The sequence below is a fragment of the Oikopleura dioica genome, chromosome 1 (genome assembly GCF_907165135.1).
Source record: "Oikopleura dioica chromosome 1, OKI2018_I68_1.0, whole genome shotgun sequence".
In the NCBI taxonomy this organism is placed as follows: Eukaryota; Metazoa; Chordata; class Appendicularia; order Copelata; family Oikopleuridae; genus Oikopleura; species Oikopleura dioica.
Genome location: NC_137291.1, coordinates 4,612,004 through 4,629,483, shown reverse-complemented (window position 1 = coordinate 4,629,483; position 17,480 = coordinate 4,612,004). Strand labels below are relative to the sequence as shown.

General features: G+C 39.8%; 6 protein-coding genes across 7 annotated transcripts; 3 read left to right on the top strand and 3 right to left on the bottom strand.

The window, feature by feature from the left end:
• The first annotated feature begins 514 nt into the window (after positions 1-514).
• Positions 515-1,484, top strand: LOC145695705 (E3 ubiquitin ligase RNF121-like). Its single transcript, XM_081772705.1, has 4 exons — positions 515-757; positions 803-969; positions 1,015-1,146; positions 1,240-1,484. The coding sequence occupies exons 1-4, from the start codon at positions 697-699 to the stop codon at positions 1,351-1,353; spliced, it is 474 nt and encodes a 157-aa protein (XP_081628831.1). The 5' UTR covers positions 515-696; the 3' UTR covers positions 1,354-1,484.
• A 230-nt stretch (positions 1,485-1,714) lies between these two features.
• LOC145700610 (zinc metalloproteinase-disintegrin-like EoVMP2) lies at positions 1,715-5,080 on the top strand. The gene is made up of 7 exons (XM_081777908.1): positions 1,715-2,034; positions 2,863-3,396; positions 3,490-3,940; positions 3,991-4,209; positions 4,250-4,428; positions 4,531-4,722; positions 4,767-5,080. Exons 1-7 carry the CDS (start codon positions 1,928-1,930, stop codon positions 5,020-5,022), a joined length of 1,938 nt encoding a protein of 645 aa, XP_081634034.1. The 5' UTR covers positions 1,715-1,927; the 3' UTR covers positions 5,023-5,080.
• A 1,385-nt stretch (positions 5,081-6,465) lies between these two features.
• Positions 6,466-7,615, bottom strand: LOC145710986 (potassium channel subfamily K member 4-like). The gene is made up of 4 exons (XM_081788701.1): positions 7,070-7,615; positions 6,943-7,029; positions 6,640-6,896; positions 6,466-6,600 (listed from the first exon to the last, which is right to left on the bottom strand). The coding sequence occupies exons 1-4, from the start codon at positions 7,514-7,516 to the stop codon at positions 6,486-6,488; spliced, it is 906 nt and encodes a 301-aa protein (XP_081644827.1). The 5' UTR covers positions 7,517-7,615; the 3' UTR covers positions 6,466-6,485.
• A 750-nt stretch (positions 7,616-8,365) lies between these two features.
• LOC145711693 (sialate:O-sulfotransferase 1-like) lies at positions 8,366-10,169 on the bottom strand. Its single transcript, XM_081789385.1, has 4 exons — positions 10,157-10,169; positions 9,646-9,966; positions 8,593-9,063; positions 8,366-8,490 (listed from the first exon to the last, which is right to left on the bottom strand). The coding sequence occupies exons 1-4, from the start codon at positions 10,167-10,169 to the stop codon at positions 8,387-8,389; spliced, it is 909 nt and encodes a 302-aa protein (XP_081645511.1). The 3' UTR covers positions 8,366-8,386.
• A 1,379-nt stretch (positions 10,170-11,548) lies between these two features.
• On the top strand, positions 11,549-13,411 carry LOC145711692 (uncharacterized). The gene is made up of 4 exons (XM_081789383.1): positions 11,549-11,621; positions 12,160-12,326; positions 12,370-13,136; positions 13,182-13,411. The coding sequence occupies exons 1-3, from the start codon at positions 11,549-11,551 to the stop codon at positions 12,925-12,927; spliced, it is 798 nt and encodes a 265-aa protein (XP_081645509.1). The 3' UTR covers positions 12,928-13,136; positions 13,182-13,411.
• Positions 13,412-13,604: 193 nt separating this feature from the next.
• LOC145709380 (uncharacterized) lies at positions 13,605-15,387 on the bottom strand. Of its 2 annotated transcripts, none has more exons than XM_081787065.1 (4): positions 15,374-15,387; positions 14,680-15,294; positions 14,051-14,603; positions 13,605-13,963 (listed from the first exon to the last, which is right to left on the bottom strand). In XM_081787065.1, exons 3-4 carry the CDS (start codon positions 14,054-14,056, stop codon positions 13,613-13,615), a joined length of 357 nt encoding a protein of 118 aa, XP_081643191.1. In that variant the 5' UTR covers positions 14,057-14,603; positions 14,680-15,294; positions 15,374-15,387; the 3' UTR covers positions 13,605-13,612. The 2 variants fall into 2 exon arrangements, with proteins under 2 accessions (XP_081643191.1, XP_081643199.1); XM_081787073.1 differs by having other exon boundaries at positions 13,844-13,963; positions 15,374-15,381.
• Positions 15,388-17,480: the final 2,093 nt, after the last annotated feature.

Sequence of the window (17,480 nt, the reverse complement as noted above, 5' to 3'; positions counted from 1 at the left end):
GCAGCCCAAGATTTAGAACTTGAACCCCGTGAAAACGGGCTCAAATAGTAAAAATGACAAAATAAAAGCGCTTTCCGCCGATGAGGCGTACTGGCATGATGTTCCGCCGATTTAGGCGTACTAACCGCTATTTTCCGCCGGTTAGGCGTACTAATAACTTTTATTTTTGAACTTTACTTAATAATTATTTTTAATCTTGGCAGATGAATTATAACAATATATTATAAAATGCTTCTTCGATAAATTCTCTTTATTCATAATTACCTTTTTCTAACAGGCGAGCCGGAATCAACAAAAGTTCTAGAGACCTTGGGGTGAGAGCGAGAGAAGTTCAAAATATTGCGCACTCACCGCGAGAGCCAATGAGCGTGGAAGGCGGTGTTTTTGGAGATAACAATAAAAAAGGAAAAGGTCACCGGAAGTACTATACCGGAAGTACTGACTGATCAATTTCACACTTTCGGCTTATCAGTCAGTACTTCCGGTGTAGTACTTCCGGTGACCTTTCCGGAAACATGGGCTTTTTTATTACTACTAACCTTTTTGACCAGAAAAGCGACAAGAAAACCGCTGGATAGATGGACGCCAAGAGTCGTTTACGGATATTTTCTCAAAGTCTTCAAGTTGACCTACGGAGTTGGAACTGCTGGGTATCTCGGCTTCCTGATCGCGTTTTTTGGCTTCCCAGGGCTGCTGATGCACGCCGAAGCGTGGCTGGAAATGACGCTGAATTTGCTTTTCTATGGCGTCTATTTCGGTGAGTTTTGACGACTTATGGCGTTATTAAGAATTGCTTATTTAGGAGTTGTCACGAAAGACCTGGCGGACTACTGCACGGATAGAATGGCTTCAACGATGGGCTTTGTCACGGACGAGGGAATGCCGATGAAGCATTTGAATAAAGACACTTGCGGCGTTTGTGGAGAAACGAACATCGGATGCGACGAAAAAGGCGTCCCAGAGAAACAGGTAAGGGGACGTCTATTCAACTCTTTACTAACATTCAAACTGTAGCATACGCTTGCTTGTGGCCACTCCTTCCACGACTACTGTATTCGCGGCTGGATAATCGTCGGAAAGAAGCAAACCTGCCCGATGTGCAAAGAAAAAGTCGACTTGAAGCAGTTTTCTTCCACTCCTTGGGAGGTTAATCATCATCTATATTTATGTTCTATTTCTATTCCTATCAATCGTATTCTTTTCCGCCTTGAAGCTGACTGTAACGGATTTTTCCTTCAGAAAGTTTACGTTATGTACTCTGGCTTTCTCGACTGGTGTCGATTCATGGTCTGCTGGATGCCAGTGATAACATCGATCGTCCACGGAATCAATCACTTCATGGGATATGAATAAAATTTCCATTCTGTCTGACTCTGCTGCTATTCTTCTCTTCAATTATTCAATATTTTATATCGCAACTTCCAGAAAAATTCCCATTCTTTCATGGTTCTTTGATCAAAAACTGACAAATTAATAAATCAATTTATACTGTAAAAATATCTGAGTTCGGCACCCTGAGTCAGGATCCTGAGCTTCACATACCTCCTTCGAAAACCTGAGTCAGGGTCTGAAAAATGTGTTATAATATATTTGAACTCTTCCGAGACCCTGACTCAGGTTTTAAAAACAGCTTTCCGAGCCCACAAAATGCTTGTTTTTCATCCCTTTACTGAGCTGCCTCAAGGTCAACTCTTTAAAAATGAGTCAGCGCAGCTCAATTCTCAAAGGACTAATTTTCAACTCGAATTAGTAGTAATTTAGAGTAATTCTTGAAAGAGTCTATTCATGAAACTGTGTCCCAGCCATGAATAAGCGGGCGTGTTACTCTTTTACAACGTATATTTGCTGAGGCTGATTTTTTTGTTTTCTCTCGTAAAAGAATTACGCTTCAAAGACGATAGAAATGTAACAAGAGAGAAGAGAAAGGATGATGTTTCTTATTCTTTGTTTTCTTCATTTGAATAGGGCAGAGAAAAGTGGAGCGAGTTTGAAAATTGAAGGCGATTTTGAAAATGGCTGTGTTGAAAGTTTCAGGTGAGATATTGATTGAGAATTTTCAAATGGTCTTTCTTTATACCGAGTACCAGGGATGGTCCTCTAAAATACGACCAAATCTTAGTCCAGGGGGTCCCTAAAATATTGCTAAATCGTTGGAAAAGCGTCCCCTAAAATATGATCAAATCGTGTTCTTGGTGTCCCCTAAAATATGAATTCAAGGTCACGTACGAGAAAAGCGTGTTATGTATTCTGATTGGAACATTCAATTTCGATGACAACGAATGAGTAATATAACATTACTAATCTTATAAAATTCGCTTATATAATCGTCAACGGGCAAATCCGAGAGCACGGAAGCGCCAAGTAAGTTTCTGTGTCCGTGACTGTGGATGCATATTTTAGGGGACCCCCAGAACACGATTTGATCATATTTTAGGGGACGCTTTTCCAACGATTTAACAATATTTTAGGGACCCCCTGGACTAAGATTTGGTCGTATTTTAGAGGACCCTCCCTGGTATTTCAAGCGTTTGCCCCGAGAAAAGAATGGTAGATTTTTAGTCTATTTGACAAAGTTTCAGTTAAATGAATAAGTACCAAAATATTTTTTCGATGAATCGGCCTAATGAGCACCATAAAATGAAGCCGATTCGAATCATGTGACTCTCAATCTGACTTCAGTTTTTTACGAAAAGACACTTCAGTCACCAGTATAATAATTTTTACAAGGCAAACGTACCCCGCTGAGCTCTTATAGCGCACAGTTGGTTCTGCCTCCTCTTTTTCAAAATAAACAAAAAAGGCTTTTTCTTCAAGTTGTTAAAACAACATTCCGAATGTGACATTCTCTTATCGTATTTTTAGTCTTTCAACGCCCTTCGATGAGCTTCAAACCTTCCAAAAATCTGCCGAAACCGATTTCTACTGTAAATATAGCTCACCAAATGGGAAACTCTTCATTTTGCTCGAGGATTCTTCTATCGACGGATTTTTGTCGAACTTCACGATCTCTGGCTTCGCCAAAAACTTAATCTGGACCCAACTTGGCCCTGAAAAATACCTCAATCCGGCTGGAGAAGAATCAGTTTTTCCCGTAACGAAAAAAGTTCGAACCGGTTTCGGCGAAAATTTGCACCTAAAAGTCGCGTTCGTCATTTTCGACGATGTCGTCGAGTACCACATGCGAAAACACAAGATGGAGGATCTCAAAGAAGGGCGAAAAAAGATCGCGAAGATTTTCAACACGATCGTGAGGGACGAAATGCGACGGGACTTCAAAGAGTTGAATCTGGACTTTCACTTGTTGGACATCAAGTTTTTGTCGAGCGAAGAAGCGGAGCGGATTTTGACGAAATGGAGCGCGGAGAAATCATTGAACGATTTCAATTCTTTTCAAAGGTAAGTTCGCATCCGATTTCGAAGAAAGAAGAAAATATGAATCGCAGCTTCTCGAATTTAGCTCAAGAATTTTCATACTGATTATCTTCCTAGGCGCGAATTGTACGAATCATTTCCTCAAAAATACGATGCCATCGTCGGTTTCATCAACACAAAGTTCTTCCAACCCATGGTTGTCGGATACGCCTACACTGGCACAGTTGGAAATGTTCTTGGAAGAACCAGCATGGCCGGCATCATCGACTCATGCAGAAACTATCAGTCCATTGCGCTAACGGCGACTCACGAAATCGGCCACATTTTGGGACTGAGTCACGAAGACGATCGGCAACACGCGGGAACTTGCAACGATCCGGCGGGGTGCATCATGAGTGCTGTTCATGGAAGCAAAAGCGACTACGAATGGTCCGAATATGCGAAGAAATACGCGAGGGAGAACTTGAACAGGGTCGAAAGCTTGTTTGAAAAGCCAGAAAAAGTGTTTGGCGAACCGGTTTGCGGAAACGGCGTGGTCGAGGAAGGAGAAGACTGCGACTGCGGACAGGTATTTTTAATCGACTAGGCATTGATCTCGCGAATGTCCACTTTTCCTAGCCAATCTGTCCTTGTTGCGACTCCTGCCGGAAACCTCTCTCTGCTGAGTGTACCGATGGTCAATGCTGTGATCTTGAAACATGCGAGTACAAGAAATCCTCTTCTCTCTGCCGGGAAAGTACGAATTCCTGCGAGCCAGATCTCTACTGCTCTGGAAAGGATTCTTACTGCCCCGTCGCGACTTTTTTCAGAAATGGATACGAATGCGGAAGAAAAAAGGTAAAGAAAAACGAAGAAGAATTAGTCTTGAGAGTTTTAGTATTGCTACGAAGGCGAGTGCAAAAAAGAGCGAAAGATAGAAGACGAGGATGTCGAGCTTCCAGAAGGATACGAAGATGATTTTTGCGATCAAACTTGCCACGACGAGACGATTTGCGTTTTCGATGGATTTAGTCCGAAATGCATGTTTTACATTCCAGAAGATGTCTGCTCATCAAGGTACATAAATTATGTAACATTTTATGTAACATAATGAAACGAGTTTTGATAGCTGACCGTTATCAGTTACAATTCTACTTATATTATTCATTCCTTCTTCAGGGGAGAGCCGTTGACAAATAATAAATGCTCCTGCGAATGCGGCTATACCGGGGAAAATTGCGAAGAGAAAGAGTTTTGCAAGTGGAAATTCATTCTTTGGTTCTGCTTCGGCGCCGCGATTTTCTTGATTATCCTCGCGCTTGGCGTCTTCGTCTACTTGAAATTCTTCCGAAAGAGTGACAAAGAAACAAGGTACTTTCCATGAAACATTTTCATTCTTCATTCATCGCGTTCAGTTCCACGCCTTTCCAACAAACAAATCGATCAGAAGCTCAAATCAACTATCAATCTGGTCGTCCCTCTCGCCCTGCTCCTCCTGTCCCGTCCGCTCCCGCTGTTTCGAACGCCTTTCAGTGGCCCGCCCCTCCAAAACCCACATTCCCGCCTCTACCGCCGCAAATTTCCAGTGCAATCGTAACTCCCAGTCCGAAGCCAAAGCCGAAAATCGCAAAGAAACCGAACAAGAACACGAGTTCTTACGATTTTTCTTAATCTTACTTGCTATCAAAACCAGCTGCTTATTGCAAAAAACTGTAAATTAAACTGTCAATCAATGCCTTCAATCTTTGAGTGTTTTTATTCGTCTTAACGGGCAGGAAGAAAATAGTTATTACATCATCTCGAAAGGTTATTTATTACAAATTTCTGTAAAATCGAATGAGTTTTTCATAATTACTCAGTTTCAATATATTTTGATATCGATCCAAATTCACATTTTCTACGAGTTCTTTTACAATCTCCTTTTCTTTTTTTGTCATTTCAGCATTCGGCTTCTCGAATGATTCAAAATTTTCCTCGTATTTCAAATTGTCTTCCCATCCAAAATTCGCGAGCTGGAAGAATGCTCGATTAGTCAGTTCTTTTCCATAAGTTTGGAGCACTTTCTTGAGCTCTTTTGAAGCGCCGCGGTTTTTGGGAGAAAAAGTTTTGAGCGGATTTGGCTTCCAGCTTTTGTCAAGATCTGTTTTCAAGAATTTCCTGAAGAAAAGTCATTAAAAATAACTTCAAGACTCGTTCTTGCCCAATTTTTCTAGCGATCGCGTTGGAATGGTCGAGGAGATTTTCATATTCGATCGTAAGACATCGCTTTTGGTATTTTTTACAGTACTCGTCTACGACTGTTACAGTTTCATTCCAGTAGACCAGGCCGTCTCGGAAGCGGGAGAGTTTTAAAACAGGCGGATTTGCGTCGGTTTGGTAGATGTTTTCCCGGTCGTTGATGAGGGCATTTGCGACTTGAAAAGCGTTTCGTTTTATATCTCAAAAATGATGATGAAACATGAATAAAATAATAAATATTTTAATTTTTCAATTATTAGTTTGTCTATCATCGTCCGTAAAAACTTCGCATTCGGAAAACTCTCCGCCAGAAACTCCATTTGATTCAAAATCATCGGTTCCTCCAAACAAGGAATCTTCGCCTGCCTTGTTCCAAAGACGATTTCTAGTATTCCCTCGCCAGTGGCTTTGAACATCAACTCTTCAGAAATTCCAGCAAGATGAAGTCGCTTCATTTCCTTTTCTCGCCGCAGTTCGTTGAATGCCATCCATAAGAGGGCTGGAGAACCAATGGTTGATTTTTGACAATTGATGTCTTTTGAAGTGTTCAGTAAGTCGCGAATGTATTCTGTCCCAGAGCCCTTGACTCCTCCGACAAAAACGATCGGTGTTTCTCTGTCATAAACAGCAACCTTGCACTTTTCAAAAACTCTGTCAAATAGAAAAATGGCCAAGAGCGCTAGAAAAAGAGGAAGGAGCTTTTTGTTGTTTGAATCATTCTTCATCATTTTAAAAAATGTACGAAAACCGGCTGGTACTACAGCTCAGCGTGGGCGCGGGAGTAAATGTCAAGTAGTGACATTTTCGGTTGGCAAAATGCTTTTGGCTCGAAAAAGAAAAGCGTTGAAAGTGTCAAATTATTATTTCATCATCATCGTCAATTATCAGTTTTGCATTCAAAATTCAGAGAAAATCTCTTCGTCTTCGTCTTTTTCTTCGTTTTTGTCCGCTGCTAGTCGATTTCTGACGCTGTCAGTGATGGTCCCAATAATGTAACCGATCCAAGAGAGTCTTCAAAAATCATCAAAAATCAAATCAAATCTCAAATACCCAAGATAGCTGAAAAACATGATCGCATATTTCCAATCATAAGCTGTTATGGTCAAGTCTCCAAAACCAACTGTCGTGAAAGTCACCATCATAAAATACAGCGACTCAAAATACGTCCACTCTTCAACGCTGAGGAAAATTATCAGCGAAGGGAGAAAAATCAAAAATCCAATTCCAAACAAACTGTTCAGCGTCCAAAACAGAGCGGTCGGGACGTTTTTCAGCCGCTTTCGAGTTCTGTAGGAAACATTCGCCATCTAAAAATCGTCTTTTTTTTTGTTTCAAAAATAAGAAAAAAATTACCAAAAGTCCGATTTCGCCAAGAAGAGCGCCGCAAATGGCGATTCCCGGAATGACATAAAACAAAAACAGCAGTCTTCCTTCATTTGTCTAAAAAAATTTTTTCCTCAATTTTCTAGAGCTCTCAAACCTTCGGAGCTGTGTCTCCATAACCAACAGTCGTGACAATCGTCCCGCAAAAATAAGCAGCGCCGCCATAAGTCCACAACTTTGGACATTCGTTTTCCGGGTCGATCAAGGTCGAAATCGGGACCCCTTCTTCCGCGTAAATCTCCGCAGTTTTGACCAAATTGAGAAGCTGCTCGTCTGTAACTTTGTAAGTTCCGTCCGGCTCTTTGATCAGCGAGTCGGTGAAATTCTTCAGCGCTTGTCGGGAGTCCGCGCAGATTTTGTCTTCATTTGGGCCTTCCAAAGCGTGGAAGGAAAAAGTCCCGATTCCGACGAAAACTGCATTGAGAAGGAAAAATATCCCGATTCGCTTCGCGTTTCCGACTCTTTTTGAACAGCTGATTTTGCCGCTTTCTTCGTTGATTTCTTCGATTTCCTTCTTTTCCTCTTTTTCGGCCTCTTTTTCCATCGCTTTTCAACTTTTTTCTTTTGTCTTGAATTTCTCCAGCGCCTCTGGTTTCCGATTAAATTAGAGAAAAATTGATGAATTGAAGAAATTGAAGGAATGTGTCTGAATTCTCACTTCTGTCTCACTATTTATTCTCCTTTCGTAATGGGGGAAGTGTTTGTTTTCTATCTATAAAACTGGCCTTTAGTACTTCTATTCTGAATTGATGTTTGTTCTATGCATTTGTATCGCTGGATTACAGGCATTATGCAGCGGATTCGATGCTGCAGATTGGCGTCAAAAGTCATTGGCTTCGAAAAACACTCACTTTTCATCAAATTTTTTTCAAAGCTTTTTAAGGAGGTAGATATCAAGAATCGTGATTTTCCGTCAGAATTTTCTCCCAAAGTTATAATAGTAACACCCTTATTTTACTTTGGAAATAAAAATTTTAGACCTGTATCTATTTCCTATGGAAGCCGAAATTTCGATTTTCAAGAAAATTTTTAACAAAATTTTTCGTCAAAGATCGCTGACTTTCCTAAAATAGGCTTTTTGACGACATTCGGAGATGCCCGATTTGCATTGTAGCACCTCGAAAGCTCAAGAAGTCCAAATTTTTGGCTTCGATAGGAAAGAGAAAATTGTCTGAAATAAATTTTGAGCAGTAAAATAACGGGGTCACTATGTTAAAAATTTGAGAAAACACTGACAAGAAATCCGATTCTTGATATAAACCCCTGACTCAGATTCTCAACACAGGTTGCGGAGCCAGGATCTCAACCTTTTTTTTAAAGAATAAATTTTTTTTTTAAGCGAATAACTTCGATTTGAGCGTTATATAAAATTTTTATTTTTGTGAACTCAATGAACAAAATAATTAAGGGTCTGCTATCTAAGCCAGCTTTTGACAGTTTTTTCTGGAAATTCAACATCATTTTCGCGAAAGAATTCGATATATTCTCGGATGTAAGAGTTGATCATCTCTATTTCATCTAAAACAAAGTCAAGCCAATTTCATTATTGATCAAGTGCTCCATATTTTTTTTCATAAAATATTTTTGATAAAAAACAAAGCGAGCGTTGGCCAATTTTACCTGGTTTGTAGATGTCAAAGTCGAGTTCAACTTTTTTTCTTTTAAATTTGTCCAGATTATCGTTTTTGATGCAATTTAATCGCTCGTCGATGTTTTCGACTTCGAATTTTTCATTTGGAACCGCTTCGTTTTCCAAGAAAGCGTAAACTTCCCGCATTTGCGCCTCTTTTTCTGTTTTCAGCAAATCGTACCAGAGAAAATGAAAATTTTTCTCGCTATTGACAGCCAGATGGACCGCGTCTTTGTAGTACTGTCGCCACATTTCCGCGGTGTTGTGAATGTATCGTCGCCATTTTAGCGATTTGAAGAGCGCTGGGTCGATGGTGCCAGTGTGCGCGCCATGGCCGTCGCCGGTTTCTTTTTGCGCCATGATTCGGTTGAAATTCGCTTTGATGGTGTCGTAGGGGTTTCGGATGACGAGGACGACGGCGTGGGCTTTTCGGATGTGTCCTCGAGCGTGCGACTTGATTCCTGAAAAAAAAGACTTTAGTAAAGTCAATTCGATTCTTGAAATGATTTTTTTATATGATTAGGCATGTATGATTTATCTATGAAAACATTGCTGACAACATTTTTGAGCACTTGACATCTCTGATTGGCTTTTCCGTTTGGAAGTTTTTGTTTTCACTAAATATTCGTTCAACCAAGAGCAATTTATTATTGCGTGATATTCTCGAAATTGTTGTCATTTCCGAATAAGGATAAATAAAAGATGATTTAAAAAAAGGAAAACAAACATGCGCCTATTTCTCTAGCTCTTGGTCTCAATTTTCCAAACGAAAAATATATTAAGTGCGTCAGTATGGGAATAATATCGTGAACCCTTTTCTTACCCAACTATTTTTCGGATCAAAAATTGTTAAAAGCTTGATCGAGGAATAATAATCCTCAATTACGCCCTTAGTTTTAAATTCAATGACTTGGTACTAATAACGTAACGTGTTAACGCCATCATAACTATTTTCGTAACAGTTCTCTGCGTGTTTCATAAAGATAATTTATTTTCACCTTTGGCTGACACCAAAAAAAGCACGAAAAAACGTCTCTCTTTACCTAAAACTCTGCCAGACTCAGGAGAAAAATGCTCTCCGGGAAAGGGCGATTGCTCGTATAATTCGTCAGTATCGAGCGCCTCATGAATCTCGTGATAGACTCCTCCCGCGTAGTAGCCCGTCAGCGACTGAAAAAGCTGCCTCGTCCAGGTGTTCCCGGATCCTTGAACGGAAAGAATCAGAATCCAGTTGAATTGCCCCGGTTCTCCGATTTTTACGTCGTTTTTACAGCCGTTGTTCTTTCTCTCTAGCTCTTTCGCAATTTCGTCGAATCCATGCGACGAAAAATAACCGACCAAAAAGTAGGAAAAAAGAAGAAAAACTGAAAAACAAATATTTTTAATCGTGATCTTTTTAGTACCGTTTTCGATTCTGGATTGGGAGAAAGTGGCTCAGAGAGTCAGGAACACGAAGTGTTTGGACTTCAAACATCAATGAACAAATTGCGTCTTTCATAATAATTCCAATCGTTCAAAAACGATCATGTTTCTGGAAACGGTTTGACTAAATACCGTGGTTTTCCATTTTAAGAGCGTTTTTTGGATGACAGGCCTCGCTCAAATCGCTCTTAGATTGGAAATTTTTCAATCAAGGTAGGATGACAGTGGGATTTTTAATTTTTCCGTTAAACAAATTGTAAATGTAGCTATGTCATTTTCAACCCTGTGACAACCTTGTGTTCTGCAAGTACAAAAAAAGATCCGATGTTTTCTTGACGATTTCATCGTCGACCATGATCATCTGATTATCAAGGAGGAAGATCTAGTGAACAAAGCCAACGAAATCTTCATAAACATGAGTCCAGCAATCTTCAAGCGCTCTTGGATCAATACTGGGCTGATCAAGGAGGAAGAATTCGAAGGAGCTGTTGAAGATTTTGAGGACTTGGATGTTTTGGAAAGTTTGCTGGAGAAAGAAGACGAGGAAGAGCTGGTCGAGCATTTTCTGGCGCTTCAAATCGATGAAACACGAGCCGCGACCCCGATGGAGATTGAAGAGGAACCTCAAGTTCAAGTGATAGAGAGTGCCGACACTGCGAAGCCTTCGACTTCAAAATGACCAGAAAAGCAGTGAAAGATTACAAACTTTTTTTATAAATGATTCACTGTCAGTCTGAAAATTTTTTGATTTTTAATAAAAATCTTCAAAAACGCTCTTAAAATGGAATTTTGGCAGATGACAACATTTTCAAATTATACGAAAAAACGCTCTTAAAGTGGGCGCTCTAAAAATGGAAAACCACGGTATTTTTAACAAAACATGACCTTTTGGTGGACAAGGTAATGCTCCGTTATTTTCTGGCTAAAATGAAAAAACTAGCAGAACTTCAGGGTAGAGTTGCTATCTTCTGAGTTTTATTTTTCTGAGCTGAGCTGAGGTCGAAATTGAGCTGAGCTGAGTTGAGCTGGCTTCTTTCAAAAGTAAGCTGATTTTTTCAAAAAATAAATGAGCTGCGCTGAGACTTTTCTGAAAATTGTTGAGTTCAGCTGAGGATTTTACAACCTGCGCTTGCTTAGCTAAACTGGCCATTTTTTGAGCTGAGCTGAGCTGGCTCATTTCAAAGAATCATTGAGATGAGCTAAACTGAGCTGACAGTCACCTTAAAATGGTAGAGGGGGTTCCATCCTTTGTAAAGAATGGTTCTTTTTGTAAAGAATTGAACTCGCAAGAAAAAGAGCCATTCTTTCATCAATTTCAAACTTTGTTGCATCACTGGGCCATGTGTCAGAAACGGAAGAAAATATCTGTTAGCGCTATTTTTACGATAGCAACGTAAATATCATCGAAAAAGAAGGACTCTTTAAATGCAGGATTTTGGCTCTACTTCGACGGAATTCTGCGATCATGGATAATGAGAGAATTGATGATCATCCGCCCGAGATTGAAAGAGATAAGATCGAGGAATGGCTGGCTGGATTTCTGCCGAAATTGAAGAGGACAACAACGAGGACTCAGAAATGCAGATTGATCTCGGCTGTTGAACGGATGGATTTTGAAGATGATAGAAATGCTTATCACTGGCAATATTGTGGTTTTGTCGGTGACCGAGGATTTATTTTTGATGTAAACAAAGAAGAGATTGAAAGCTTTGAGCAAACCTCAACTCATCGAATGATTTTGCAATCAGATTCATCTCTCGAAAACATATTTCTTAGTCGATGAGCAGCAAGCAGATTGTCTTGGATGGATCACAATAATGGAGAGAGCGGAAAAAGATTTAAGAAGTTTGTTGAAAGAAAAAAAAATTGACATTGATGAGCGGAAGAGAATCGGATTGGAAATTTCGAAGGGATTCGTTTATTTGAAGAAAATTGGAATCAATCACTTTGATTTTAAATTGGAAAATATTCTTCTGCTTGATGGAGTTCCTCGAATCATTGATTTCGGCCTCGTTTACGAATTGACAGGAAGAGAAGGTTACAGGCAAATGGGCTACTGCAGAAGAGGGTCAAAAAATAGAATTAATTGTTCTCTTTGTAAGTTAACCTCGAAGTAAGAAAATAATTTGTTTTAGCTGCTGGCTTGCCCGGTTTTTCTTTTCAAAGTCAATTGACAAATGGTCAAGGTTACAGAATCGATAATCTTTGGTATTTTTTCTTGTGTTCTTGGAAAACAACCTGGTCGCTGCTTTATAAACCGATTGATGACGAAGAGCGCAGTGGAATCGATCAGCTTGTTAAAGTTAATAAATGAAATTATTAAAATTAACAATTTTGCAATTAAGAGCTGTAATGCGTTGACAGTTCATAAAATCGAAGATGGAAGCCTTGAAGTTTTCGATGAAATCACAAAAATCATCGACTTAGACGATGCTGACTCTTCTTTCTGCCTCGACGATCCAAACTTAACCACATCCTGCCAAATGTCTTCTTTAAATCAAGACATCACAAAATGTGCCAACCAAGACATGAAAAATTTAACAAAAAATATTTTCGATCAAAAGACCAGTCAGCTTTGCGTGCCGATTTCTGTTACGACGCTTCTACGACATGCGATCAAGAAAGATCTTGGTTTTGTTGATAAATACCCTACTCATTCATTTGAAAACATATTGTCAACTCTGACGATGATCGTTTATCCACGAAGCATGGTTGGGCTTAATTTGAACCCGAATAAAGAAGAAAAGCAGGCACAAATCAATCAAATCGAAATTCTTCTGAAGCGACTTTGTCAGAAAACTTATTTGATGGAAAGTGGCTGGGATATTATCAGACTTCTTGGTGGACCAGAAGATTATAATCCAAAACCTGTTGAATCAATCTGCAGATATAAAAAAGCTTAAAAACAAAACATAAATCCTTTATTAAAATTCAGTTATTCTGGGCGAACAATTTCAATTCACTCGACCGGTCACAGTCACAGCCGCCATGGTTTTTCCCCGAGATAGCGAACATCTTTACGAAAGAACGTTTTATCACCAAATGACCATGGACCGAATTGAAAACAACGAATATGTTCTCCAAAATAATGAATTCTCAGCTGACTCTCCAAGTCTTAAATTTTGAACCTTACAGAGAATCTAAGCCAGTCTTTTAGTGATTCGAATTTCTCAGTTCAACCCTTATTTTACTGACGAAAATTTGGCGAATGGACGGATTCAATTTGATGAATGGTATCTCTTCCAAGAAGCATACACTCTCACTCTCATTCCGAAAGAAATTTCGTCGATTACTGAAATCAAAGAGGAGCCTTTGCCGGTCGAATTCGAAGAAATCGAAAAACTGGAGGAAGCGCCGACGAAAAAGAATCCGAAGAAGAAAAAAAGATCAAGAGCATGTTCTATCTTGTGATTATGATACTGATCATGATATTTATATCAAAATTCGATCTTCTTCATTTTCTTTGATTTGTTTTGTTTTTTATAATTTTATCAATAAAAAATGCTGATTAGAAAGAGAATTGAATTTTTCAAAATTATATTTTATTAATGAATAATCGATGATTGTACATTTGGCAGGAAAAGTTGTTTAACAATGGTCTGCCAAAGCAAACCCGATGTCAAAAATCTTCGAAGCCGAATTCTTCCATTTCATCCATGTTCTCTTCGGAAGCTCATGACCGTCCATGCACACGAAATTGTTCAGAAACGCGTTCGCATTTGTTGCGAAATTGTTTAAATTGTCGCATTTCGAGGCGGAATCATCGAATTCTTTGAAATCGAATGTGTTGTATGAAGGCTTGGCGTGGTCCCATTCGCATTCTCCTTCGCTTTGGAAGTAGTCTTTGGCGATTTGGATGTTGCTCCAGAATCGAGCCAGGGCTTTGGACATCCAGGGCCGACGGAATTCCATTTGGTAGATGAGTTGGTTGTAGAAAGACTTAAAAATAAGATCCAATCAATCAATCGATATTTCAGACCCTGACTCAGTACAGAGCCCTGCTCTAAATAGCCTTTTATTCCTCACCTCCATATGTTCATGAAATCCAGCGGCGCTTTCCAAAGGACCAGAAGCAGCAGATCCATTGGGATTTACAACAGACTCCCAGGAAAGAGCAAAACCTCCTCTGGTCACGGAGCCGTCGGTGATCCACTCAAGTTCGGTCGATTCAGCAAAAACGTAAACGGTCTGCGGTGGATTTCGCTTGTTGCCGAATCCATGTTGTTTTCTACCGCAGTGTTTTCGGCCGTTGATTCGTAGGGAGTCGTAATCGCAATCTCGGTTGTTCTCGACGTCAAAGTGTTCGAAGTCGATTTTGATTATCTTTCCTGGCTCTGCATTCAGAGTATATCCAGGTATTTATGAGAGCTAGAATTCCGCAAAGATTAATTTACCTGCAAAGCTCATTGTTTCCGTAATTTTCCGGGTGATTCGTACTGCTCAAAGATCCAGAGCCGGATTGGACTTGGTCACATCCCGTTTCTCCGATGTTGTTGTCCTTCTCGATTCGAAGCTTAAATCCTTTGAAAACACGAGATCCATCTGTTGTAAAGTGGAGTGTAGCAGTGTTTCCCTCTACCTAACGAAGAAAAAAATAAATAAGACGAACGTATGACTCATACGGTATGACTCATACCGTATGAGTCATTTCTAACCCGTAGAGGCTGGAGGAAGTCCCCAAGGTATGGGGAGCTAGAAGAATCAATTCTTCCGTTGCCTGAGGCGCCAAGGACACCCTCCACTGGAGCTCTTCGTTTTCTACCAGAGCTTGAGCTTGAGCTAGAATATGAGCTGGAACTTGAGCTTGAGCTGTAGCCAGAGCTTCCGGACCTACTCGAGCTTAAACTTGAGCTGGAGCTGTAATATGAGCTTGAGGTATAGCCGGAGCTTCCGGAGCTGCTTAAGCTGTAGCTAGAACTATCGTCGTAATCTGCATCGTCATATCCGCAGAAAGTGAATTCCGAGCTTCCGAAAGTAATGGTCAGCGAATCGTAGGAGCAATAACGCTCTTGTTCGACGACGAAATACTAGGGGTGAATCGTGAAGCCGGAAACGCCGGGAATGTTGATTTCCCAGGTGCAGTCGAGGTAGTTCTCGTAGTGTCCTGGATCGTCGAATCCAGGAGAGGTGATGATGCCGTCGCCAGTGATAAGGCCGCCACAGACGGTTCTGGGAGCGTCGATGCTTTCGACGGCATTGGTCGGATTCTTTTTCGAGCTGGCGGCAGCATTCGTGGCCAAGTTTGTCAAGGCGATGAGGCTGGCTGAAATCTAAACAAAATGCTTAATCGATTTCCTCATTTACTGAAAAAATAATTGGTTTTTTATTGTTTCCGAAATCTTGCTTTACCTTCATTATCGGATGATTTCTCTCTGGTGAATGATTTTTCCGCCAGTAACCCGAGCATAAATACGCATTTCGTAACCTAGGTGGTGCTCTCCTCCACCACCACCGCACGTCAGCATAACGATGAAAAACACAACGAGGCTTCTTTTTGGAGATTATTGCGAATCCGCGAGACAAAATCCACGTTGTCTAAAAGAAAAAAAAATGGAAATTATGTTTGCGCAATTTTTATAAGGGAATTTTCTAATACTGCTTTGAAGATATTCTGAAGCTTTTTTTATTAAAATTTTCAAAGGAACTGTTCAAATTCGAATAAAAATAAAAATTGACGAGCAACATTATCACAGTTTGAAATCCCCTAATAAATTCGCTCGCTTTATCAAAAATTTTTAGTGAGTCCGAAAAATCCTTCGTAGAAACAACGAGGATTTCGGAAAATCAAGGGTACTGCTTCAAAAATATTACGAAATTTCATCTATTTCCCCAAAAATCTGATGCCAAAAAGCCAATAATAAATTTTCTTGATCAAAAACTAGTTTGATTAAAATTTGCATGCGTAGTAATTGCCTGGTCCGAGATTTACCCATAAATAAAATTTTGGTAAAAACATTGAAAAAACGACGCTTTGAAATGAGATGTTATTGAACATTTTTGACAAACACGGGGCGCATTTCTATGCGGCTTAATTTGCTGTCTCTCTCGTTCACAGAAGTCAAGTTGCGCAAGCCCCCCAAAAACATTTTCTTGAGATAATGCGAAAATAAGTGCCACCATGCGAATGGCTAGACATGCGTCGACTGAAAAACGACTGAAAATGCCGAAAAAATACTATGCAATATTTTTGAAATTGTAGAGTTTTTTAAAGCTCTTCACCGCTTTATTACGAAATTATTACGCTTTTATACGAAATTCAAGCTTGACCGCTGAATTTTCATATAAGACATGGTTTTTGCTTCATCAAAAGTCACCTGCGCTTTTTCATCATCCCAAACATGCATTTTTTATCTTTAGATACGTCAGTCTTAAGCTGAACATACTCGGCTCTTTCAAAGCGTTTCGAGTACCTTTTTTCCGAATTATGGAAATTTGAAATGTCATTTTTTATTCACAAAATCGGGCAAAATAAGGTTTTAATTTCAGGTGATTTGGTCAAAAGGTCATTGATTCTATCACAGCTGAAACAAAAACACAAAACCTTGGAGCGCAAAAAAGAAAGCATAAACAGCGAAACAACACTGAACACGTGATCTTCAAAGGATGCGCTTCAGCAGATTTAGCGCAGGATTGCTCTAATGTGGTGGAAACGAGTTTGTATTTTGGAAACGCGCCAGTTTTCTTTATACAGTTCTCTAAAATCACTGAGAACATGGTTTCTTTCTGACAACCTCGACTCGAAGAATTTGATCGAGTAAAATTAACACCATAAAGTATCCGCGCATCTTATCAAGTGGACATCTCTAAGCCACGTGACACCACCCTATGCTATGATATATACTACTATCAGGACTAGTTGCCTGAAATTTTGACTGTGATCAGAAGTGATCACTTATTTCTCGAAAATTTTCTTCAAAAAATCATAAGGGACACCCTTATGGAAACTAACGTATTGACACCCTTATTTCAAAAGAGGGAGTCGTTGATGAAAATGCACTTTTCTGTAGCTACTTCGAAAAAGAGTCATATTTTTCTTCATTTGCTTAAAAAACCGTAGTCTGTGGTAATTCGTCGGGGTCGCCCCGACAAATGAAAGATGAAATAACAGTCATTCGTCGGGGTCGATCCCGACAGATTGAAGATAAAAAACACACCTATTCGTCGGGGTCATTCCTTTGCTATGAGTCATAGCCCGACGAATTACCACATACTACCTAAAAAACGAGGCCGTTTCAATACCGTAAAATTTCAACAAAAGAGCAAACCTAATCCCCATTTATTCAAAACGAGGTGATCCCCTTATTTCAATTGAAAGCCCCCGCCGAGCAGACGCCGTCTTATCCCTTCACTTAGGTCAACTCAAGATCGAATATTTGAATTTGCTACCGGTATTTATATATTTTGGGAAGCGCCAAATTCTATTTTTGACATTGGAAATGACAAAGGGGGCTTATGC

Bases quoted from the DNA above. Each gene is read 5' to 3' on its own strand.
- LOC145695705 (XM_081772705.1), top strand. From the start codon at position 697: ATGCACGCCGAAGCGTGGCTGGAAATGACGCTGAATTTGCTTTTCTAT. The intron at 758-802 runs GTGAGTTTTGAC...TTGCTTATTTAG, and splicing joins TTTCTATGGCGTCTATTTCG to GAGTTGTCACGAAAGACCTG. The intron at 1,147-1,239 runs GTTAATCATCAT...TTTTTCCTTCAG, and splicing joins TTTCTTCCACTCCTTGGGAG to AAAGTTTACGTTATGTACTC.
- LOC145700610 (XM_081777908.1), top strand. From the start codon at position 1,928: ATGATGTTTCTTATTCTTTGTTTTCTTCATTTGAATAGGGCAGAGAAA. The intron at 4,429-4,530 runs GTACATAAATTA...TTCCTTCTTCAG, and splicing joins GAAGATGTCTGCTCATCAAG to GGGAGAGCCGTTGACAAATA. The intron at 4,723-4,766 runs GTACTTTCCATG...CATCGCGTTCAG, and splicing joins AAGAGTGACAAAGAAACAAG to TTCCACGCCTTTCCAACAAA.
- LOC145710986 (XM_081788701.1), bottom strand. From the start codon at position 7,516: ATGGAAAAAGAGGCCGAAAAAGAGGAAAAGAAGGAAATCGAAGAAATC. The intron at 7,030-7,069 runs GTTTGAGAGCTC...AAATTTTTTTAG, and splicing joins ATGGAGACACAGCTCCGAAG to ACAAATGAAGGAAGACTGCT. The intron at 6,897-6,942 runs GTAATTTTTTTC...GACGATTTTTAG, and splicing joins TTGGCGAAATCGGACTTTTG to ATGGCGAATGTTTCCTACAG.
- LOC145711693 (XM_081789385.1), bottom strand. The intron at 9,064-9,645 runs GTAAAGAGAGAC...CTTTTTTTTCAG, and splicing joins TGAGTCTGGCAGAGTTTTAG to GAATCAAGTCGCACGCTCGA. The intron at 8,491-8,592 runs GTAAAATTGGCC...ACTTTGTTTTAG, and splicing joins CTTTGACATCTACAAACCAG to ATGAAATAGAGATGATCAAC.
- LOC145711692 (XM_081789383.1), top strand. From the start codon at position 11,549: ATGGCTGGCTGGATTTCTGCCGAAATTGAAGAGGACAACAACGAGGAC. The intron at 11,622-12,159 runs GTTGAACGGATG...AATTTGTTTTAG, and splicing joins AATGCAGATTGATCTCGGCT to CTGCTGGCTTGCCCGGTTTT. The intron at 12,327-12,369 runs GTTAATAAATGA...TTTGCAATTAAG, and splicing joins GAATCGATCAGCTTGTTAAA to AGCTGTAATGCGTTGACAGT.